The sequence below is a fragment of the Eucyclogobius newberryi genome, unplaced genomic scaffold (assembly GCF_026437365.1).
Source record: "Eucyclogobius newberryi isolate DKJ021-1_F unplaced genomic scaffold, fEucNew1.0.hap1 SCAF_76, whole genome shotgun sequence".
In the NCBI taxonomy this organism is placed as follows: domain Eukaryota; kingdom Metazoa; phylum Chordata; class Actinopteri; order Gobiiformes; family Gobiidae; genus Eucyclogobius; species Eucyclogobius newberryi.
Genome location: NW_027316456.1, coordinates 67,880 through 92,263, shown reverse-complemented (window position 1 = coordinate 92,263; position 24,384 = coordinate 67,880). Strand labels below are relative to the sequence as shown.

Sequence of the window (24,384 nt, the reverse complement as noted above, 5' to 3'; positions counted from 1 at the left end):
TTCCCCCGGTGCCTATGTTCCCCCGGTGCCTAAGCTCCCCCGGTGCCTAAGTTCCCCCGGTGCCTAAGTTCCCCCGGTGCCTAAGTTCCCCCGGTGCCTAAGTTCCCCCGGTGCCTAAGTTCCCCCGGTGCCTATGTTCCCCCGGTGCCTATGTTCCCCCGGTGCCTAAGTTCCCCCGGTGCCTATGTTCCCCCGGTGCCTAAGTTCCCCCGGTGCCTAAGTTCCCCCGGTGCCTAAGTTCCCCCGGTGCCTAAGTTCCCCCGGTGCCTATGTTCCCCCGGTGCCTATGTTCCCCCGGTGCCTAAGTTCCCCCGGTGCCTATGTTCCCCCGGTGCCTAAGTTCCCCCGGTGCCTAAGTTCCCCCGGTGCCTAAGTTCCCCCGGTGCCTAAGTTCCCCCGGTGCCTATGTTCCCCCGGTGCCTATGTTCCCCCGGTGCCTATGTTCCCCCGGTGCCTATGTTCCCCCGGTGCCTAAGTTCCCCCGGTGCCTATGTTCCCCCGGTGCCTATGTTCCCCCGGTGCCTATGTTCCCCCGGTGCCTATGTTCCCCCGGTGCCTATGTTCCCCCGGTGCCTATATTCCTCCTTGTCTATGAACGGGGGAACTACGCTAACACTAGCATAGACGACTGGTTCAGGTTCCACATCCACAAATGTTGTAAATAAATGTATGTTTTTACAACATAAAAATAACTGCCTAAAACCCCAAAAGCACACGACAGTTTGTGCTTCTCATTCTGCCTCAGTTCGAACACAATTCTCTTCTCATTCCCACTTACGTTTAATACATTTGGTTATTTGACATTGTTTTCAGTTAGAATAGATACTATAATATAACAGATAATATAATAATAGAGTAGATTCACGGGTTAGAATGTTGCTGTTACACACACAAGATGGCCGCCGCTTCGCGCTCACACACGCGCTCACGGGAGTCCCGGCCCAGCGCCCTCTAGCGGCGCGGCGGTCACAGGCAGGTGGCAGTAAAGTTCTCATAATCGTCAGAGTTTGAGGTGAGAAGAAGCTCAAACCCGGAGCTTCACACGTCCTTCCACAACAACACGGTAAGAACAAACTAAAGAAAGTAAAAACAAACTAAAGAAGGCGAAAAAACACCCTCTTTTTCTTCCTCGGGAGCGCGAACTTTAAACTGTCAAACCGAGGCTAGCTCCAGAGGCTAACGGCTAACAAGTTTAACTCCTTATTTCTAATCTCTCCAGGGCTTAACTTTTATGCTGTTCTGTTTTATTCGACCGTTTTGTTTGTAGAGGTCACTTTATGTTCATGACTCTCCGTTTAATGATGAAGTAGTGACTGTTTTGTGCTTGAATTCGTGGAGTTTTAGAAGTTAAACTCTTGGAAATATCTCATTTGTTTGTCAAAAGTTCAGCGTTTGAAGCAAAACGAAGCAGACAAAAACACCTTTTCAGATAATAACTGACATCACGTGTAAATGTCGACGGTTTTAAGTCTTTTCAACAACTTAAAACTAGCAAAACTTTTCCATTTCCAGGACTGAAGTGTCACTTGTTTGTTTGGATCAATCTTAAATCCTCTGACTGTGTTTTAGCTTCTTTAAAAGTGTAATGTGTACTAAATATCTGTAATATATCAATATTCCTGTGAGTATGTGCAGTAAAACACAAAGTATTCAGTATTTCGTGTTTAAATCACTCTCGATTCTTGATTTGTCCCATAACTGCAGCGCTAATGGTTCATACGTGTCACTTCCTCTGTAAACGTGTCACTTCCTGTGCAGAATCTGACTCTTGTGCCGTTGCCGTGGCGACATGAGCGTCCGCGAGATCGTGGAGAACGTGAAGCTGGCTCGAGAGTATGCGCTGCTCGGCAACTACAGCTCGGCGTCGCTGCTGTACCTGGGGCTGCTCGACCAGATCAAGAAGCACCTGTACTCGGTGTACGATGGCTCCGTGCAGCGCCGATGGCAACAGGTACCGCCCCTCGCACGCAAGGACCCCGCCTTTCACGCACGCAAGGACCCCGCCTTTCACGCACGCAAGGACCGACCGCCCTACTGACCGCAGACCGCCCGCCTTCCGCCCGCCCTGCTGACCACCCCCCTGACCCGGGAGTAATAATAATAATGATCAGACAAATGTGAAATTCCTGTCAAATTAGTCACAAAAGTTCAGAAATATCACGTCTTCTCTTATTTGAAAGTTTATTTTTTTTCTTCATTTTTATTTAGAATCAGTTCTTTTTGTGGCTCTATGTTGGCGTTATCCACACTTTAGAGACATATCGTGCCTCCTTTATCGTGTCGTGTCAAATAACTGTGGTTTTGTGTCTCAGCTGTCGCAGGAGATCGGCGAAGAGTCTCGCCAAGTGCAGGAAATCATGTCGACGCTGGAGAACTTCCAGTTTGCCGCCGCCGCCGCCAAACTGACCGACCACGACGACTTCGACAAGAGGCCAATGTACGTGACGCTGTGGGAGGGGCCGAGAGGGGGAGGGGCCGAGGGGGGAGAGAGGATTATAAAAGCATGTGGTTTTTGACAAAGTCTGTGGAACAGCGTCACATGAGGAGCATTAGTGCTGCAGACAATGGTTCAACAGAAATGTGTTCAAACGTGTCTTTTAAACGTCTTTAAACGTCTTAATTATGAGACAAACCACACAACAATCGGCTCCTTCTGTTGCATTTCTTCACTAAACACAATTTGACACATCTTCAAAACGACATTGACGATAATATCTAAATGTTCTTGTGTTTCCCGTGACGTATACAGCTGGTTTAGCCTCAGACACGTGTCTATTCACTATGAGGGACTGGAACCCCCAAAACCTCATTTGACAGTGTTTTTATTGTGAAAACCCAAATTCGTAGTTTTAGCGAGGGGCGCGTCACGGGCGCGTCACTGGCGAGGGGCGCGTCACTGGCGAGGGGCGCGTCACTGGCGAGGGGCGCGTCACTGGCGAGGGGCGCGTCACTGGCGAGGGGCGCGTCACGGGCGAGGGGCGCGTCACGGGCGAGGGGCGCGTCACGGGCGAGGGGCGCGTCACGGGCGAGGGGCGCGTCACGGGCGTGTAAGGGGCGAGGGCGTGTAACGGCACAAGCGTGTTACGAGCGGGTTGGGCGTGTAACGAGCGGGTTGGGCGTGTAACGAGCGGGTTGGGCGTGTAACGAGCGGGTTGGGCGTGTAACGAGCGGGTTGGGCGTGTAACGAGCGGGTTGGGCGTAACCCGTGCTCCCTGTCCCGCAGACACTCCCCGTGTCCCGTGAAGCGACCGTCCAACGCCTACAAAGAGCACAAGCCTCCGAACAACCGTCTGAGCGCCGCCGTCAGAGCGCAGCAGCGTCACTCGCCGCGGGGAAACGGCGAGCGCGGCAGGTTCCCCAAGAGCAAGGAGGCCAAGGAGGCCAAGGAGAGCAAGGAAAGCGGCAGAGCGAAAGAGGAAAAGGTGAAGCAGAGACAACTCTCAAACACGTGAAAGCCACTGACGCTAAAGTGCACCTTTTACACTTGTACATATGAGTTTGGACTTTATGTAATGAATAAAGTCAGGAAAATGTCACGTATTTTTAATTAGATTATAATGAATATGCCGGTATTGGCTGTGCTTGTATTCTAGTCATAATTCTGAATTTCACATTTGTAAATTTGTAAAGTTTAAGGTCGGTTACAGGTCGGACGACTCATTGAACTAAAACGCAGTGACCTTTCAGAGTAAAGGCGACTCTGTGTTCACGCTCTGATGTTTGACCTTTCAGAGTAAAGGCGACTCTGTGTTCACGCTCTGACGTTTGACCTTTCAGAGTAAAGGCGACTCTGTGTTCACGCTCTGATGTTTGACCTTTCAGAGTAAAGGCGACTCTGTGTTCACGCTCTGACGTTTGACCTTTCAGAGTAAAGGCGACTGTGTTCACGCTCTGATGTTTGACCTTTCAGAGTAAAGGCGACTGTGTTCACGCTCTGATGTTTGACCTTTCAGAGTAAAGGCGACTCTGTGTTCACGCTCTGATGTTTGACCTTTCAGAGTAAAGGCGACTCTGTGTTCACGCTCTGATGTTTGACCTTTCAGAGTAAAGGCGAGTGTGTTCACGCTCTGCCGTTTGACCTTTCAGAGTAAAGGCGAGTGTGTTCACGCTCTGATGTTTGACCTTTCAGAGTAAAGGCGACTGTGTTCACGCTCTGATGTTTGACCTTTCAGAGTAAAGGCGACTCTGTGTTCACGCTCTGATGTTTGACCTTTCAGAGTAAAGGCGACTGTGTTCACGCTCTGATGTTTGACCTTTCAGAGTAAAGGCGACTCTGTGTTCACGCTCTGATGTTTGACCTTTCAGAGTAAAGGCGACTCTGTGTTCACGCTCTGATGTTTGACCTTTCAGAGTAAAGGCGACTCTGTGTTCACGCTCTGATGTTTGACCTTTCAGAGTAAAGGCGAGTGTGTTCACGCTCTGCCGTTTGACCTTTCAGAGTAAAGGCGAGTGTGTTCACGCTCTGCCGTTTGACCTTTCAGAGTAAAGGCGAGTGTGTTCACGCTCTGATGTTTGACCTTTCAGAGTAAAGGCGACTGTGTTCACGCTCTGATGTTTGACCTTTCAGAGTAAAGGCGACTCTGTGTTCACGCTCTGATGTTTGACCTTTCAGAGTAAAGGCGACTGTGTTCACGCTCTGATGTTTGACCTTTCAGAGTAAAGGCGACTCTGTGTTCACGCTCTGATGTTTGACCTTTCAGAGTAAAGGCGACTCTGTGTTCACGCTCTGATGTTTGACCTTTCAGAGTAAAGGCGACTCTGTGTTCACGCTCTGATGTTTGACCTTTCAGAGTAAAGGCGAGTGTGTTCACGCTCTGCCGTTTGACCTTTCAGAGTAAAGGCGACGTCCAGGAGAAGGAACTCAAGCGCTTCGACGGGAGTGGCTACGACAAAGACCTGGTGGAGGCGCTGGAGCGAGACATCATCTCCCAGAATCCAAACGTCAAGTGGTGAGTGACACGGTGGTTTTTCCCCTCTCCTGCCAGCGGAGTCTCGCGGTCGTCACGGCGTCTCACGGTTGTCACGGCGATCGTTTCAGGGACGACATCGCGGACCTGGAGGAGGCAAAGAAGCTGCTGAAGGAGGCAGTGGTGCTGCCCATGTGGATGCCGGCGTTTTTCAAGGGCATTCGGCGGCCGTGGAAGGTGAACAGCGGGACTCGTTTGACTCGAGGGTGTTAAAGCAATACTAAGTAAGAGTAGAACTCCCCCTGCAGCGCTCCGGTGGAAGTACACTGTCAGAGAACGGACGCAAACGCTTTCTTTACCACGGTTAGTCGGTATAATCGCACACAAACATTTCGGAGTCAGGGTTTCTCAGGAGAGTTGTCTTCAGGTCGCTGTCAGAAAGTGTTACAAGGCTGGTTTTCCTCTCCGAGACAGCAGGGGGCGACGACGGACACCAGAAATACATATTAAACCCTCACAGGGGCTCACGCCGACGTTTAATAATGTGAAAATGTGTCTCGGTGGTGCTGTAATCGTGACGTCCCTCTTGGCGTCTCTGCGCAGGGCGTCCTCATGGTCGGGCCCCCGGGGACGGGCAAAACTCTTCTGGCCAAAGCCGTCGCCACAGAGTGCAGGACCACCTTCTTCAACGTGTCGTCGTCCACGCTCACGTCCAAGTACCGCGGCGAGTCGGAGAAGCTTGTACGACTGCTCTTTGAAATGGTAACGCCGCAATCTCTTATGTTTGTTATTCAATTTAGGACAAACAAGTAAAAAGAACCCCCACCCACCCATTTACAGCATTAAAAACTGATTACCCAGCTGTTTGAACTGAATATAAGTGTGGTCAGGGCAATCAGGGCCAGCAGTGATTGACCAATGAAATCTAAAATGGCCGTGTGTCACAACTATATTTAAATTGTTCTAAATTTTTTCCAAATAAGGCCGTTTTCCCCTCACTTCTGCTGCTGAAGCCTCTACTGGCAGCAGAGCAGTACTGCAGGAAGCTCGGCTCTTCTTCTCCTGCAGCTGCTCGACCGTAAAAGCCATAAAACTCACCATCTTGTTTGAGGGATGTGACTTTCATGTGACGGCGGTACATTTTCTTCACACTGCCACCGATATTTCCTAGAATTTAAATGTTGTGTCCGTTTAACGTGTAATGTTTTTGGTAAAACTAAAAGCTGGCAAAATTTACGATCCAAAGGTAAAGCATTTTGTTTCGTAATTGTTTGAGACGGGGCAAAAACACGTCGAGCGTCGATAAAAAGGTTTTGAGTTTCGATAAATACATTAAAATGTTGCAACGGTCACTGACTATACATTTGTTATTATTGTAAACTTTATTTCAATCTGCCATTACCGTATTTTCTGGAGGATAAGTTGCACCAGCCAAATACATATAAGTTGCTCTGGAATATAAGTATACAAGGTATAAGTATAAGTGGCACCCCGGCCAAAACTATGAAAAAAGGTGCCCCTTATAGTCCGGAAAATACGGAAATCATCTCTACATTTGCCGACGCACCGGTCATGGCTTCGTTGTCCCGTGTTCTCCAGGCGCGCTTCTACGCCCCCGCCACCATCTTCATCGACGAGATCGACTCGATATGCAGCCGCCGAGGAACGTCCGAGGAGCATGAGGCCAGCCGCAGGGTCAAGGCCGAGCTCCTGGTGCAGATGGACGGTACGCGCCGGTCACACGCACGGACATGCCCAGCGCACGCCGTGTAATACACCCCCCCCCCCCGTGTGTGGCAGGTGTGGGCGGAGCCTCCGATAACGACGACCCCTCCAAGATGGTGATGGTTCTGGCCGCCACGAACTTCCCCTGGGACATAGACGAGGCTTTGAGGCGACGCCTGGAGAAGAGGATCTACATTCCTCTGCCGTCAGGTCCATAGCGCGTACTAGTACTACCCATACTAATACTTATACTCCAATACTCGTTCACTGCTAGACTCTGGAGTGGAAACCGGAGCATCAGAAACTCTGTGGCTTTGGATCGATGTGCTGAAGTCAGGACTCTGAGATGCTCCTTCATCTTCTTTGTGCCTCTGATTCTCAGCTAAAGGTCGAGTGGAGCTGCTGAAGATCAGTCTGAAGGAGCTGGAGCTGTCCGGCGACGTGGACCTGGAGAAGATCGCCACGCAGATGGAAGGTTACTCTGGCGCCGACATCACCAACGTGTGCAGGTCCGAGCGCGAGCGCACACACACCTCTGCGCGAGTCGTTAAAGCAGAACTAAGTAACGTTTCACCGCGTTCCAAGTGACGGTTAAATATGTATTTACGGGACATTTAAAGTGTCCTTTGTCGCCTCCTGCTGTCGCCGAGCGGGAAAGCAGCCTGAAGAAAGCCTGGCTCTTTTTATAATTGGCGATTGTAGCGTTGTCTTACTTTTGCGTCCGTTCTCTGACGGTGTAATTTCACCAGAGTCCTGCAGGGGGTGCTCTATCACCACGGTTGTGTAGTACAACGTCACAGTGCAGATGAATGGACTGTTTCTGGGGTTAATCCATAGCAAATAAGTGTAGCTTTCATTGGTTTCAGCTTCACGTAACATGCAACATTTCAAGGAGATATAATATTGTGTTTTTAATGGTTAATCGCTATGGCAACGGTCCTAATTTCACGCCATTCTAAAAAATCTGTGGATTGTCAAAGACTCAACGTTCATAGTTTCAGGCTGTCATTTAGTGAGAAAAGTGTCAGATTCTAATTGGAAAACAATGATTCCGGTCACAAAATAATCGTGAGAACAAAAACGGCCGTAACACGCCCGTCTGTAACACGCCCGTCTGTAACAGTCTGTACCGCGCCCGTACCACGCCCGTCTGAAACAGTCTGTACCACGCCCGTAACACGCCCGTCTGAAACAGTCTGTACCACGCCCGTAACACGCCCGTCTGAAACAGTCTGTACCACGCCCGTCTGAAACAGTCTGTACCACACCCGTACCACGCCCGTCTGAAACAGTCTGTACCGCGCCCGTCTGAAACAGTCTGTACCACACCCGTACCACGCCCGTCTGAAACAGTCTGTACCACGCCCGTAACACGCCCGTCTGAAACAGTCTGTACCACGCCCGTAACACGCCCGTCTGAAACAGTCTGTACCACGCCCGTCTGAAACAGTCTGTACCACACCCGTACCACGCCCGTCTGAAACAGTCTGTACCACACCCGTCTGAAACAGTCTGTACCACGCCCGTAACACGCCCGTCTGAAACAGTCTGTACCACGCCCGTAACACGCCCGTCTGAAACAGTCTGTACCACGCCCGTAACACGCCCGTCTGAAACAGTCTGTACCACGCCCGTAACACGCCCGTCTGAAACAGTCTGTACCACACCCGTACCACGCCCGTCTGAAACAGTCTGTACCACGCCCGTACCACGCCCGTCTGAAACAGTCTGTACCACGCCCGTACCACGCCCGTCTGAAACAGTCTGTACCACACCCGTCTGAAACAGTCCGTACCACGCCCGTAACACGCCCGTCTGAAACAGTTTGTACCACGCCCGTAACACGCCCGTCTGAAACAGTCTGTACCACGCCCGTAACACGCCCGTCTGAAACAGTCTGTACCACACCCGTACCACGCCCGTCTGAAACAGTCTGTACCACACCCGTCTGAAACAGTCTGTACCACGCCCGTAACACGCCCGTCTGAAACAGTCTGTACCACACCCGTACCACGTCCGTCTGAAACAGTCTGTAACACGCCCGTCTGAAACAGTCTGTACCACACCCGTACCACGCCCGTCTGAAACAGTCTGTACCACGCCCGTACCACGCCCGTCTGAAACAGTCTGTACCACACCCGTCTGAAACAGTCCGTACCACGCCCGTAACACGCCCGTCTGAAACAGTCTGTACCACGCCCGTCTGAAACAGTCTGTACCACGCCCGTAACACGCCCGTCTGAAACAGTCTGTACCACACCCGTCTGAAACAGTCTGTACCACGCCCGTAACACGCCCGTCTGAAACAGTCTGTACCACACCCGTACCACGCCCGTCTGAAACAGTCTGTACCACACCCGTCTGAAACAGTCCGTACCACGCCCGTCTGAAACAGTCTGTACCACGCCCGTAACACGCCCGTCTGAAACAGTCCGTACCACGCCCGTAACACGCCCGTCTGAAACAGTCTGTACCACACCCGTCTGAAACAGTCCGTACCACGCCCGTAACACGCCCGTCTGAAACAGTCCGTACCACACCCGTCTGAAACAGTCTGTACCACACCCGTACCACGCCCGTCTGAAACAGTCTGTACCACGCCCGTCTGAAACAGTCCGTACCACGCCCGTCTGAAACAGTCCGTACCACGCCCGTCTGAAACAGTCCGTACCACGTCCGTCTGAAACAGTCTGTACCACGCCCGTCTGAAACAGTCTGTACCACGCCCGTCTGAAACAGTCTGTACCACGCCCGTCTGAAACAGTCTGTACCACGCCCGTCTGAAACAGTCTGTACCACGCCCGTCTGAAACAGTCTGTACCACGCCCGTCTGTACCACGCCCGTCTGTACCACGCCCGTCTGTAACACGCCTCCGTCTGCCCTGCCCCCGTCTGCCCTCAGAGATGCGTCGCTGATGGCCATGAGACGTCGGATCGAGGGCCTGTCGCCGGAGGAGATCCGGAACATCTCCAGAGACGAGATGCACATGCCCACGACCATGGACGACTTCGAGTCCGCCCTGAGGAAAGTGTCCAAGTCGGTGTCGGCCAGCGACCTGGAGAAGTACGAGAAGTGGATCCAGGAGTTTGGCTCGTGCTGATGATGTCACACAGCGTCGCTCTTCCCCAAGTGCACTTACTTTTATCACAAATGTAACAAACACTAATAAAGCAGTTATTTAAAGCGAGGCCTGTGTTTGTCACCGATTCTTTTGAGCGGTATTTGGTTTCTAGAAGCTTGAACGGACCCTTTATTTATTTATTATTTTGAGTCCAGATGATACAACTGAATCTTTTACATTAGAGTACGGACAAAACAAGGCCAGAGACCTCAGGACTCTGTATTTGGGCCTCAGGACTCTGTATTTGGGCCTCCGGGCTCTGTATTTGGGCCTCCGGGCTCTGTATTTGGGCCTCGGGACTCTGTATTTGGGCCTCAGGACTCTGTATTTGGGCCTCAGGGCTCTGTATTTGGACCTCAGGGCTCTGTATTTGGACCTCAGGGCTCTGTATTTGGGCCTCCGGGCTCTGTATTTGGGCCTCCGGGCTCTGTATTTGGGCCTCCGGGCTCTGTATTTGGGCCTCAGGGCTCTGTATTTGGGCCTCAGGGCTCTGTATTTGGGCCTCCGGGCTCTGTATTTGGGCCACGGGACTCTGTATTTCTGTATTTGGGCCTCTGTATTTCTGTATTTGGGCCTCCGGGCTCTGTATTTGGGCCTCCGGGCTCTGTATTTGGGCCTCCGGGCTCTGTATTTGGGCCTCCGGGCTCTGTATTTGGGCCTCAGGGCTCTGTATTTGGGCCTCAGGGCTCTGTATTTGGGCCTCCGGGCTCTGTATTTGGGCCACGGGACTCTGTATTTGGGCCTCAGGACTCCTGTCATGGACATAACCAGCAGCTCTCTCTGGCGCCTCCTCCTGGCAGCAGAGAAATGCACGATCAAGGACTGGACTGACATTAAACTGGACATACGTAAAACTGAAAAAATTACATTTGGACTCGAATTGAAAATGGATAAATTCCATTGAATGGACAAAATGGGATGTGTTTCTTTTAGAGTTCTCTAGACCATGGGTTTATTTGTTGGATGTCCGTTCTCTCTCTGTCCGTGTTTCTCTTTGTGTTTGTTTTGTTCTTTAATTAAAAAAAAAACTGATTCGTCTTAAACACAAGCCAAGAAAATTAACATATAATGATACTATAACTTTCCAAGAAATTGAAATAATAAATTACATATTTAAATATTTTATTGCAAGTATAACTTTCTTGTGAATATAAATGAATCTGATCAGATTAAAGCAGCTGTAGGTTTGAGGAAAGTCAGAGTTAACTCACTTTACAAAAGCCTCCACTGGTGTTGAACATGGCTTCACAGATCGAGAACAGTTTCTCCAATAAACGCCCCGGAAACGTCTGGCACTTTTCATATCACAATCATGTTTCTGCATTTTTATACGTCACAGTTTTACAGTCAACACTTCCTGTTTTTCTTTTTTGGAGCAACTGTTCACGATCTGAGAAGCCAGTTCTTCAACACCAGCGGAGCAGAAACGACCGGCTCAGACAAGTCTAGAACCATGTGGGAACTATGGTCTGAGCAGACAAATCACATCAACTCCAAACAGAAACGACGTGTACCACTAGGGGCAGCACAGAGCTAATGGACACTCATCTTCAGGACGGATGTGAATGTCTCTCCTCTTCTTAAAGAACCACATGGAGCTGCTCTCTAACATGGGCCCATCAGGAGGACCTGAGGTGGAACCAGGTCCTCCTCTGGGACTGTGAAGCCCATCATCTGGAGCAGAGCTGTAGACGCCCTCTTCTTGGCCTCCTTCTTTGAGCGACCAGAGCCAGATGCAGAGCACTGATCCAGAGACACCTCCATGGTGAACATCCAGCTGCCGCTCACCAGTTCTCCACTCACCATGCGATATTCAGGGAACGGCTCCTGGCGCAACATCTGCAGCTCAGACAGTCGAGAGCTGGGGTCCTTTCCCAGACCGAAGTCTGGAGAGATGTGAGCAGGAGGACGGCGTTTGGGATTTTTCGCTGGTGCTGAAGGTGTTTGGTTTGGAGCCTGGTACTCCAGGAACTGCTCTTTTTCGGTGTTGGTTTGAGGAGGAGCAGGTGGAACCAGGATCTCCTCTGGGACTCTGTAGCCCATCATCTGGAGCAGGGCTGTGGTCGCTCTCCTCCTCGCCTCCTTCTTTGAGGCCCCTTGACCCACTGCAGTGAACTGGTCCAGGGAGACCTCGATGGTGAAGGCCCAGTGCCCAGACTTCAGCGTTCCCTCCAGCAGACGGTACTGGGCAGGCGGGTGTTTGAGGATCATCAGCAGCTCAGCCAGGCGACTGTTGGGGTCTTTGTCCAGACAGAAGTCCGGATGGCTGTGGTCCTTGGCCTTAGCACGATGCTTCTTCTTGTTGCAGGCGTTTATCTCTGAGAAGGGAGCAGACATCTTCTCCAGCTGCTCCAGGACCAGGACACTGGCTTGGATCATGGCGTTCATCCTGTTGGCTTCTCGTGCCTCGGCGCTGACGTCTCCGACTGTCGCTCGGACGATGAAGACGGGGCAGTGGTCGTGAGTGGTGCTGGACTCTGTGAAGTCCACACGCAGATGCAGCCTTTGTGCCAGGCTGTAGAGGCGCCTCATGGTGACCACGTAGTCCTGAGCCGACATGTTGGACGCGTGAGAGCAAAGTCTGGAGCTTTCTTCTGATGAGAGCTGCATCTTTGCCACGGGTTTGGTTCTTCTCTTCTTCTTTGGTGTTTTATGGCCCCTGGGATCCGAGCGTTACATTACTGCCACCTACTGTAGTTGTACATCTTATTCTTTAGATGTAATATTTAGACTTTATTCTTTAGACTTTATTCTTTAGACTTTATTCTTTAGACTTTATTCTTTAGACTTTATTCTTTAGACTTTAGACTTTATTCTTTAGACTTTAGACTTTATTCTTTAGACTTTATTCTTTAGACTTTATTCTTTAGACTTTATTCTTTAGACTTTATTCTTTAGACTTCATTCTTTAGACTTTGTTCTTTAGACCTCCCTCCCTAGTCCTGACTCTGGCACCAGCAGGAGGCAGGTCCCTGAAGTCCTCAGAGTCTGAGATGGTTCATATGGGAGTTTTTATTTATTTATAGAAGATCTTCTACTGAAATTGTTTTTCAGACTTCCTATAAGTGATCTGTTCTTCTGTATCTACCTCTGTATCTACCTGCGTTACACCAATTAAATTTCCCCATGTGGGACAATAAAGGAATATCTTATCTTATGGCACTAACATATCCAAGATGTACTTTGGTGCTAGGCCATGGAGAGACTTGTACACAAGCAGAGCTGCTTTAAAGTCTCTTCTCTGAGCCACAGGGGGCAGTGCAGAGACCTGAGAACAGGACTAATGTGATGGTACTTCCTGGTTCTAGTCAGGACCTGAGCAGTATTTGAAATATTTACCAGCTTTGTAATTAGGAGATCTAGAGTGTGTCCTCTGCTCTGTGGGTGGGGCCTCTCTGCTGTGGGTGGGGCCTCTCTGCTGTAGGTGGAGTCACTCTGCTGTGGGTGGGGCCACTCACATGCTGAGTAAGACTGAAGGTTTCAAGGACAGCATCAAGCTCTTTAGCGTTTCTGTCACAAATATTATCCACATGAACATTGAAATCACCTGTAATGACCAAACCATCAGTCTGTTCATATGACTGAAACATCTCAGTAAAATCATCAATAAAACGTTGGCAGTGCTGGGGAGGCTTGTATAAAACAATGAAGAGAATGGATGAGACTGTTTTAGCTCCATTTTAAAGGAGACATACTCAAATGATGAAAACACCCCAAAAGAACAACCTGCGGGTAATTATTTCATCTCTAAAGACAGCACAGACTCCACTCCCTTTTTTGTTTTCTTGTTGTTGTTGTTGTTGTTTTATGGCGGTTGACATCCGAGTGTTGCATTACCGCCAGACTTTATTCCTTAGACTTTGTCGTAGTCCTAAAAGTTCTTCTTCCAGTGCCTTGACTTCCAGTGCTTTGTCCTCAGACTCTGTCGTAGTCCGTAAAAGTACTCCTTCCATTGCTTTGCATTGCTTTGGTGTTACAAAGCCCATGAGGTCATGATTTGTCTTTGTGACTAGAATAGTTGTTGTTGTTTCAGAGACGAACAACTCCCACATTGATCGAGCTGTGGCGGTTGGTCTCTGAAACAACTGTGAGGAGACCTTGAGGAGACCTTGCTCAACACCCGGTCTGGAGAGACGGGAGATGGCGGAGGAGAGTGGATCGGGGATGGAAGACGTTCTGGACGGCGTGGAGGAGCAGCCTTTTCTGGCTGCACGTGCCCGGAAACGTAAAAAGTCCCTTAGCTCGTCCGAGGGTTCTGGGAATGAGCAGCAGGATGAGGCTGAAGCTATTGATATCCGGGGTGAGAGCAGAGACTGTAAGGTGATCGTAAAGCTTGCACAGGATAGTGCATCCTTTAAGGAGTGGAATTCAGTGGCATTGTCAAAGAGCCTAACTGTAGCTGTGGGAGTGATCAAGAGTGCGAGTGTCCTTAGAGATGGCTCGCTGCTGGTCGTGTGCAAGGACGCGGCTCAGCAACGGAAGGCGATTGGAACTAAACGTCTGGGTGGAAAGAACGTTCTTGTGTCTGATGCTGAAAGAAACACGGTCAGAGGAGTTATCGTAGGTGTCCCTACGGCGACGTCTGTGGATGAAGTTAAGGAGAATTTGACTGGAGCTACGGTGCTGGACGCTAGGCGGTTGAAGGTGACCCGGTCTGGGGTAAGATGTGACAGCTTGTCGGTAATGGTAACACTTGAAGGGAGGTGCCTGCCTAGTAAGGTGTTCATTGGGTTCATGTGCCATGACGTTAGGCCATATGTTCCACCGCCCCTGCGTTGCTTTAAGTGCCAGCGCTTTGGGCATATTGCAGCGGTCTGTAGAGGGAGGCAAAGGTGTGGTAAATGTGCAGGAGATCATGAGTATGGGAAGTGTGACGTGGGAGCAAAACTGAAGTGCTGTAACTGTGGGGAAGAACATAGCTCTGCCTACGGGGGATGCAGGTTTAGCAAAAGAGCTGCTGAGGTGCAGAAAATAAAGGTCTCTCAAGGTATATCCTATGCGGATGCAGTCAAGAAAGTTTCAAGTAACGAGTTTAGAGTAAATACAGAGAGAGGAGCCAGCGCTGCTCCCAGCCAGGGCGAAATGAGAAAGGCCAGCGTGGCTCCCAAGAGGTGTGAAGGTTTCAAGAGTGGAGGTCCCAAGTGTGCAGGTTCCAGAATTAATGAGAATACCCTGGTTGTGGATAGAGAGGATTTTGTACTCTTTATGGTGGATGTTGTAAACTGTGCTGCTCAGGCTCAAAGCAGAACTGAAAGGATCAGGATCATTGCTAAAGCTGCAGGGAGATTCCTTGGAACAAAGGAGCTTGATTGGGCAGATATAGAAAACAGGCTAAAGGCGCTAAATGGGAGTCGGAGTGATGGGGGTCTGCTTGTGGGGAGTCAGGGTGATCAGAGTGACGAGATGGGGGTGGGGGTGGTCTCCTGTCCTCGCCCAGTCTCGTAGACGCACGGCAACCAAGCAGCGACATCAGTGGAAATATTAAAGCCTATAGAATGAAGCCTAAAGAATAAAGCTGTACGGTGGAAGCACCGAACGTCAAAGAAGGAGAGGAAGATGAAGAAGAGTCTCCCTGGAATAAAGCCGGTTGTTGTTGTTGTTGTTGTTTTATGGCGGTTGACATCCAAGTGTTGCATTACCGCCAGACTTTATTCCTCAGACTCTGTCGTAGTCCGTAAAAGAACTCCTTCCATTGCTTTGGTGTTACAAAGCCCATGAGGTCATGATGTGTCTTTGTGACTAGAATAGTTGTTGTTGTTTCAGAGACCGACCGGCTTCAACCGCCATAAAACAACAACAACAACAACAACAACAACAAAGCGCTGAGTGGGAGTCGGAGTGATGGGGGTCTGCTTTTGGGGAGTCAGAGTGATCAGAGTGACGAGATGGGGGTGGGGGTGGTCTCCTGTCCTCGCCCAGTCTCGTAGACGCACGGCAACCAAGCGACGACATCAGTGGACATATTAAAGCCTGAAGAATGAAGCCTAAAGAATAAAGCTGTACGGTGGAAGCACCGAACGTCAAAGAAGGAGAGGAAGATGAAGAAGAGTCTCCCTGGAATAAAGCCGGTTGGTCTCTGAAACAAAGACATATCATGACCTCATGGGCTTTGTAACACCAAAGCAATGGAAGGAGTTCTTTTACGGACTACGACAAAGTCTGAGGACTACGAAAAGTCACAAAAACACATCATGACCTCATGGGCTTTGTAACGCCAAAGCGATGGGAGGATTACTTTTACGGACTACGACAGAGTCTGAGGACTACGACAAAGTCTGAGGAATAAAGTCTGGCGGTAATGCAACACTTGGATGCCAACCGCCATAAAACAACAACAACAACAACAACAACAACAACAACAACAACAACAACCAACCGGCTTTATTCCAGGGAGACTCTTCTTCATCTTCCTCTCCTTCTTTGACGTTCGGTGCTTCCACCGTACAGCTTTATTCTTTAGGCTTCATTCTTCAGGCTTTAATATTTCCACAGATGTCGTCGCTTGGTTGCCGTGCGTCTACGAGACTGGGCGAGGACAGGAGACCACCCCCACCCCCATCTCGTCACTCTGATCACTCTGACTCCCCAAAAGCAGACCCCCATCACTCCGACTCCCATTTAGCGCCTTTAGCCTGTTTTCTATATCTGCCCAATCAAGCTCCTTTGTTCCAAGGAATCTCCCTGCAGCTTTAGCAATGATCCTGATCCTTTCAGTTCTGCTTTGAGCCTGAGCAGCACAGTTTACAACATCCACCATAAAGAGTACAAAATCCTCTCTATCCACAACCAGGGTATTCTCATTAATTCTGGAACCTGCACACTTGGGACCTCCACTCTTGAAACCTTCACACTTCTTGGGAGCCACGCTGGCCTTTCTCATTTCGCCCTGGCTGGGAGCAGCGCTGGCTCCTCTCTCTGTATTTACTCTAAACTCGTTACTTGAAACTTTCTTGACTGCATCTGCATAGGATATACCTTGAGAGACCTTTATTTTCTGCACCTCAGCAGCTCTTTTGCTAAACCTGCATCCCCCGTAGGCAGAGCTATGTTCTTCCCCACAGTTACAGCACTTCAGTTTTGCTCCCACGTCACACTTCCCATACTCGTTATCTCCTGCACATTTACCACATCTTTGCCTCCCTCTACAGACCGCTGCAATATGCCCAAAGCGCTGGCACTTAAAGCAACGCAGGGGCGGTGGAACATATGGCCTAACGTCATGGCACATGAACCCAATGAACACCTTACTAGGCAGGCACCTCCCTTCAAGTGTTACCATTACCGACAAGCTGTCACATCTTACCCCAGACCGGGTCACCTTCAACCGCCTAGCGTCCAGCACCGTAGCTCCAGTCAAATTCTCCTTAACTTCATCCACAGACGTCGCCGTAGGGACACCTATGATAACTCCTCTGACCGTGTTTCTTTCAGCATTAGACACAAGAATGTCCTTTCCACCCAGACGTTTAGTTCCAATCGCCTTCCGTTGCTGAGCCGCGTCCTTGCACACGACCAGCACCTTTTGTACTAATACTGAGCAGAAAGCTATGAACACAAAACCATCAGCAGGAAACAAATTAGTCTTAAAGTCTGAGTGGTCGTTTTGCTTGTGTTTTACCTGAGGATTGAGACAAAGACGGAGCACGAATTATTTATCTTCAGTCTAAGTAATATCCAAGTCCTCGACTTTTAAGTTATAAAATCTAACAAATACATCTCACATTTTTGTAATTGATCATGTTTGTGAATGTGAAACGTCTCTGTCTTTTACGAGCTTAATGTCTTTGTACATTGTCCCTTTAAATAAAGATGAAACTAAATAGGTTTTCAAATTGATATTACATTCTGTACCACAAATGATTCTTTCTGTGAAGCTCAGATTTGTAAACAAACTCCACCTCACAAATTAAATATAGTTATTCTTGTTATAAATACTTAAAGTGCATAGATTTGTGTGTATATTCTGTCTGCTTGTGACTGTTTACAATTTATAAAACTTCACAATTAATAAACTTTAAACTTTAAAATTTGAATATATAATTTTTGGTTTTCATAACAGAAATGTGGACTATACTATAAGAAAATGGCAATTAATTTAATTCTTATATTTGGCAAAATCTACATCCATAAAAGTACATTTTCATCATCAGTATCCCCTTTCCCCCTGTCTCATTTAACTAATTGAATCATATTTTCTCACCATTTCCAAAATTTTAAACCAAAAAGCTGTTTTTACTCATGAAAATTGTTTGTCTCTAAATGTTTTTGATGTCTGAAGTGTAATTATAATTGTAATATGCCCCCCCCCCCCCCCCCCCCCCCCCCCCGGCATTCCTTTAACTGTTATAAGATAAGATAAGATATTCCTTTATTGTCCCACATGGGGAAATTTCATTGGTGCAACGCAGGTAGATACAGAGGCAGATACAGAAGAACAGATCACTTATAGGAAGTCTGAAAAACACTTTCAGTAGAAGATCTCCTATAAATAAATAAAAACTCCCATAGACAAATAAATAAATAAATACCATTGCACATGAATTTCAAAGTAATTATATTGTTTGCTATAAATGTCTTGTTATAAAGAATCGTGACTATAATTTATGAAAGTTATTTTGTGTTTTTATTACGATTTTTTTTTTACACCGACATTTTTTAACATCGAATTTTGTATTTATTTTTTACATCGAGTTTAGTAAAAATATCCATTGTGTATAAATACAATCAAATAAAAAAATAAATTCTATGTAAAAAAAAATCTATGTAAAATAATTAAAATAAATTCCATGTAAAAAAAAGTCGTAATAAGAGCACAAAATAACCATAATAATAATAATAATAATACAATGAATTCATGAATTAATTAATCTTTAAAAAATCCGTCTGCCTGCTCTTCCGCTCCGCACACATAGAGGGCGCTGCATCCCCCGGCCCGCGGCGGAAAGAGCCGGTGCTTTCGGCCGCTTGGACCCGGAAATGCTCGGGCCTCGATGGAGCAGCTCCCGCCTGAAGTCGTGGTGCACATCCTGAGCTTTTTGCCCGCGGGAGACAAACACTCGGTGCGTTGCTGCTGCCGCGCGCTGCAGCTGCTCGCGGATCACCCGGCGCTTTGGCGCGGAGCCGCCGTGTTCCTCACCGACCTGCGGCGCTACACCTACGGCTTCTGGGACACGTTGAGCCGCCGCAGGATCACGCGCGTCGTGGTAAACACACGCACACGTGCCGCTCTCTTTGGCCTTTCCCCGCGTGTTTCCGCGTGTCTGTTTCAACCGTCTCTGCGCAGTTCGAGGGGGAAATATTGGTCAAAATGTCAGAAGTTTGATGTCATGTGATGTAAACAACTGACGCTCCGACGTGACGTGACCTGATAAGCCGAGTGACTTTGCCCCTAAATCCCGTATTTTCCGGACTATAAGTCGCACCTCTTTTCATAGTTTTGGCCAGGGTGCGACTTATACTTACATACATAGACTTATATGTGATATTATTTGTTATTTTCACACTTGCAACTGCATTTCATACTCCAGTGCGACTTCTGTGTTATGCATTTTTTGGCTGGTGCGACTTATACTCCGGAAAATATGGTAAAAATAAACATCTTTATCACAAGAACTCTTGCTGTATCCAATATTTTGGCCAAACCGTGACTGCCCTGTAGCGTAGTGGTTAAGGCACAGCACGCATGCCGCAGCGCCTTGAGTTCTGTTCCCGACTCCGACTATTTGCTGCATGTCCTCCCCGCTCTCATCCCCCGTGTCACACTTCTCTCCTGTCAATAAAGTCTTTCGCTTGCGTCAATTGCCCGTCGGTCTCTTGGTTCACCCGTGGGTTAGCTGTGGTTAGACGCTGACCTTTGACCTCTGCGCGCCAGGTCCGCCACCTCCGGCGTAAAGAGTGGCGGCGGCTGATCACGTTCCTCCCCGCGCTGACGGCCATCGTGTTCGTGGACGGCGGGCGCCTCTACCGGGAGAAGTACCTGGTCAACCTGTCGCGCTTCACCGAGCTCACGCACCTGGGGGTCCGGAACGCCACGTGGGAGGAGCGCATGCTGAGCTGGAGCCTGGCCGACCAGCTGCGCGAGGTACGTGCGGGCGGGGTCCGGGGGCGGGACTTGATGAAACGCGCAAGACCTGACGCCTCTCTGTGCCCCCGTCCACAGCGCCTGACCCACCTGAGCGTGTGCAACGTGCGCCTGCCGTGGCCCGTGGAGCTGGTCTCGGCCGCGTCCCGCCTCACCAACCTGCGCTCGCTCATGTTCCACCAGCACGCCGAGGGCCTGGGGGGCAGCACCATCCGCCCGGTGCCCTGCTCCGCCTTCCACACGCTGCTGCAGAAGCTCACCCGCCTGCAGCACCTGTCCTGGGGCATGAAGGGGGAGCCGCCCGAGCCCCTGGAGGAGGACTACTTCAGCCCGCCGCACCCGGAGCACGCGGGCCAAGGTGAGTGCGCCCCCTGGTGCTTTCACAGATGCATTGAGTTAGTTTTGCGTTTCCTTCTTTGTCCGAGTCATAAAAAAAATGGTGCAGTAGCAGAGTGGTTAGCCTCACGGCGAGTGGTTAGCCTCACGGCGGGAAGGTCACGGGGTCGACTCCCGGGCTTTTTGTGTGGAGTTTGCACGTTCTGCTCGTGCGACACGCAGCGTCCTCCAGCTGAAGAAATGTGCAGTTTAATGAAAGTTACATGTTTAAAAGGAAGAGCTTATTCGTGACTTTTCTTAAATCTTTCTTTGATGTAGAATTTATTATTATTTATTTATGTTTTTTACTCTATTCAGACGGGAACATTTGGTTATAATTTAGCTGAATTAAATCTAGAATAACGCGTTTATGTGGCAGAACAAGTCATAGTTCGGGGATGTTTTGTCACGTTGGCGTCTCGGTGCTTCTCTGAGTTGAGCCGTCCCGCCCTCTCTTCCCCAGAGGAGGGGGACGAGTGGCATTACGGGGGCCCAGCGCTCACGTCCCTGGAGCTGGTGGATTACCCCGAGGCCATCCTCCCCGAGAGCGCCCTGGAGAACCTGTCGTCGCTGCGCTCGCTCACCGTCCGGTACAAGTCCATCCACCAGGGCCTGGAGTGCCGGCTCAAGCACTGGCTCTCACCCCTGACCCAGCTGCAGGACCTCACCATCGCAGGTACGGGCGGGGCCTGGGGGGCGGGGCCTAGGGGGCGAGTCCATGTGAGTCTATGGCAGGCGTGTCAAACAGAGACATTTTAATCCGACCCGCAAAACATTTCTAATTCATATTTATTCATTTTCGATGGACGTAAAGCGTTTTTATAGCTAGAACTACACGTCCCACAATCCTTTGCAGCAGCTGCCCCACAGCGCTTCTGTGTGTGCTGCTGGTGCGAGAAGTGCTAACGCGCTGACGCACACTAAACCAGAGAAGGAAGAACGAACGTGGAAGAAAGAGATTGTTTTAGGGGTGTTAGAGCTGGGCTAATGCGGCGCTAATGCGGCGCTAACGTGGGGCTAATGCGGGGCTAATGCGGAGCTAACGTGGGGCTAATGCGGAGCTAACGTGGGGCTAATGCGGAGCTAACGTGGGGCTAATGCGGAGCTAACGTGGGGCTAATGCGGAGCTAACGTGGGGCTAATGCGGAGCTAACGTGGGGCTAATGCGGAGCTAACGTGGGGCTAATGCGGAGCTAACGTGGGGCTAATGCGGGGCTAATGCGCGGAGCTAATGCAGTTGTTTTATTTTTTGCGTCCCATATTGAGTTTGACCCGCTGCTCTGTGTTCCTCTTTCAGGGGGTCATGCCATCTCTAACTACGCCTGCTCGATCCCGCCCACCGTGACGCGCCTGACGCTGCGCTTGAGCCTGACGCTGAAGGACATGGAGATCATCGCGCCCAGAGTCCCCAGCCTCACGTACCTGGACATCGAGCAGAACCGCTCCAGCGGGTCTCTGTGCAGACGCATCCCGGCGCTGTTCCCTCACCTGCGGACGCTGCGCATACGGTCAGGGCGTGTTCAGAGCGTGTTCAGGGCGTGTTCAGGGCGTGTTCAGGGCGTGTTCAGGGCGTGTTCAGGGCGTGTTCAGGGCGTGTTCAGAGCGTGTTCAGAGCGTGTTCAGAGCGTGTTCAGAGCGTGTTCAGAGCGTCTTCAGGGCGTGTTCAGAGCGTGTTCAGAGCGTGTTCAGGGCGTGTTCAGGGCGTGTTCAGGGCGTGTTCAGGGCGTGTTCAGGGCGTGTTCAGGGCGTGTTCAGGGCGTGTTCAGAGCGTGTTCAGAGCGTGTTCAGAGCGTCTTCAGGGCGTGTTCAGAGCGTGTTCAGAGCGTGTTCAGGGCGTGTTCAGGGCGTGTTCAGGGCGTGTTCAGGGCGTCTTCAGGGCGTGTTCAGAGCGTGTTCAGAGCGTGTTCAGAGCGTGTTCAGGGCGTGTTCAGGGCGTCTTCAGGGCGTCTTCAGGGCGTGTTCAGGGCGTGTTCAGGGCGGTCAGAGCATTTGGGTCACAAACGGGTTTAGAGCGGAGGGCCATGGACTTAAGTATTATTTCTTCAATAATTGGGCCAAAAAATAGACCTAAAGTTGAAGAACTTTTTAAAAAATCTGGCTTTATCTGTTTTTTGTCACATTTCACTTTATTTTGTTAAATCCGCTCTTGAACTTGAGGAACAGTCACATGTTTAGACCACAAGATTGAAAGAAAATGAAAGATTTCACTGTTTCGTCTCAATAATCGTTAAATCGTGACGTTTGAATTAAATAATCTGAACGTTTTTCAACAAACGTCTGAATCATAAAAATAACGCTCGTGTCCCTCGCCGCAGGTTCCTGCGCCGCGAGCCGGAGAAGGACCTGCTGAACCTGCAGCGCCTGCGGCACCTGGAGCGCCTGGACCTGCTCGTCGACCGCTGGTGTCTGAACGGAAAGCCCTGGCCGACGCCCTTCGTCCAGGCCCTGGCGGACCAGCTGCAGGAGCTGACGCAGCACCGGCTCAAAGTGTGCACCCAGAGGCCCCCGAGGAACGTGCTGCGCGACTGCGACTGCGTGTACGGGGACTTCTGACCCCGCCGACGCCCGGGTGGGGTCTGAGAGGAGCCCGGGGGTCTGAGAGGAGCCTGAGGGGGTCTGAGAGAAGTCAAACGCTCTTGGACGTGGACAGGGGGGCGTTTGGTCACATTTTGAATTTTAGAAACTGCCAAACGACAAACTCTTTAACCCTGAAAAGACGTGTTTGAACTGTTTTTACTCTTAATTTCCGCCTTTAACACTCGGATATCGAAAAACAATCTAAACAGATTGTTTTTAGACTTCTACATTCCTCATTTACCTGAAACCTCCAAACCGACTTCTATGAGTTTAGTCAAGTGTTACCACGGGGCAAGTCCGGCCGATATCGGGGGAAATCCGTCATCATCATGTTTTGTGGTCCGCAGCCCGTTTTTCGATTAATCGCAACAGATCGATTATTCAAAGGATCGTCGACTCGTTAAAGTCATCGTTAATGGTCACGAGCTGGTCCAAGCACGGGCTCCAGAACTGAGGAAAGACGTTTTCGACGCTCAAATTGAGCCCCAGTTCCGTGAAAATGGACCGTATTTGGCGAAATGGCTCTCTCGTCCGTAAACGTGCTTCACCGGGTCAAACGCAGGTCAAGAATCCAGTGACTTTATCCATCGTCAGTCGCAGCCGATGAGTCGATGCTGATGATGAAAGCCCCGAGAGCCGGTCGCCATGGTAACCTGCAGTAAACGACCTTCTGCTGAAGAGAAACTTAAGAACTGCACTGGATTTTGTAATAATTACTTTGATCATGTGACTTTTGTACTTGGACACAAAGTCACGGTTGTACGTCCAGTTAAAACCTTTTGAATTATGATTTTGAAGTAATTTCTTTACAGAATTCTGCTGATGTTCAGTCAAGAGCGTGGAAATCCAAGTGTTGTATATTTAAATGGGTTTTCTCGTCTCCATAGCGACGTTCGGAGTTCCCGACACCAGGAAACGCTGTGAAAAGCTCATTATTTTCCTTTTTTTTGTGGAATATTTCCCCCCAAACTCGCACTTTGCTCCCGAGTCTTCACTTTGTCTTCTCGTTTTTGCTTTGGCCGTAAAAAAAAAGTGTAACAAAAACACCTAAAATTTAGATTAAAAAATGTGAAACGTGTTTCAGGGTTAAACGATGCGACTTGTTTGAGAATGAAAGATTTTAAGATTTTGCTTTTGAAGTATTTGTTTGTCTGAGAATGATTCTGGAAAATGTTGAATTGTATTTTGTTTACATTTTGTGTTTAAGTTATTAGATTTTGGAGCAAGTTTAACGATAAAGAAACATTGATTCAATTGATTCAAGAAGATTTTTTAATGCTTTAGTCTGGAACTTGACACAAACACATTTTGTTCACTGGAAACTGAGTTTGATCTGAAACGACCGAAATGTGACATTTTCAAACATTTGTTGGGGGCGGGGCTTGTGGGAGGGGGGCGGGGGAGGAGGGTGTGTGGTAGGCGGGAGGAGGGCGTGTGGGAGGAGGGTGTGTGGTAGGCGGGAGGAGGGCGTGTGGGAGGAGGGTGTGTGGGAGGCGGGAGGAGGGCGTGTGGGAGGCGGGAGGAGGGCGTGTGGGAGGCGGGAGGAGGGCGTGTGGGAGGCGGGAGGAGGGCGTGTGTGAGGAGGGCGTGTGGGAGG

General features: G+C 49.7%; 2 protein-coding genes across 2 annotated transcripts; both read left to right on the top strand.

Annotated features, from left to right (window-relative positions):
* The first annotated feature begins 989 nt into the window (after positions 1-989).
* On the top strand, positions 990-9,817 carry katna1 (katanin p60 (ATPase containing) subunit A 1). The gene is made up of 11 exons (XM_072436182.1): positions 990-1,063; positions 1,759-1,951; positions 2,313-2,437; positions 3,224-3,422; positions 4,834-4,949; positions 5,039-5,144; positions 5,511-5,669; positions 6,507-6,633; positions 6,708-6,842; positions 7,015-7,141; positions 9,535-9,817. The coding sequence occupies exons 2-11, from the start codon at positions 1,790-1,792 to the stop codon at positions 9,731-9,733; spliced, it is 1,455 nt and encodes a 484-aa protein (XP_072292283.1). The 5' UTR covers positions 990-1,063; positions 1,759-1,789; the 3' UTR covers positions 9,734-9,817.
* An 8,868-nt stretch (positions 9,818-18,685) lies between these two features.
* LOC140350619 (uncharacterized) lies at positions 18,686-23,912 on the top strand. Its single transcript, XM_072436183.1, has 6 exons — positions 18,686-18,957; positions 19,626-19,835; positions 19,914-20,193; positions 20,674-20,886; positions 21,508-21,718; positions 22,526-23,912. The coding sequence occupies exons 1-6, from the start codon at positions 18,745-18,747 to the stop codon at positions 22,761-22,763; spliced, it is 1,365 nt and encodes a 454-aa protein (XP_072292284.1). The 5' UTR covers positions 18,686-18,744; the 3' UTR covers positions 22,764-23,912.
* The last annotated feature ends 472 nt before the right edge of the window (positions 23,913-24,384 follow it).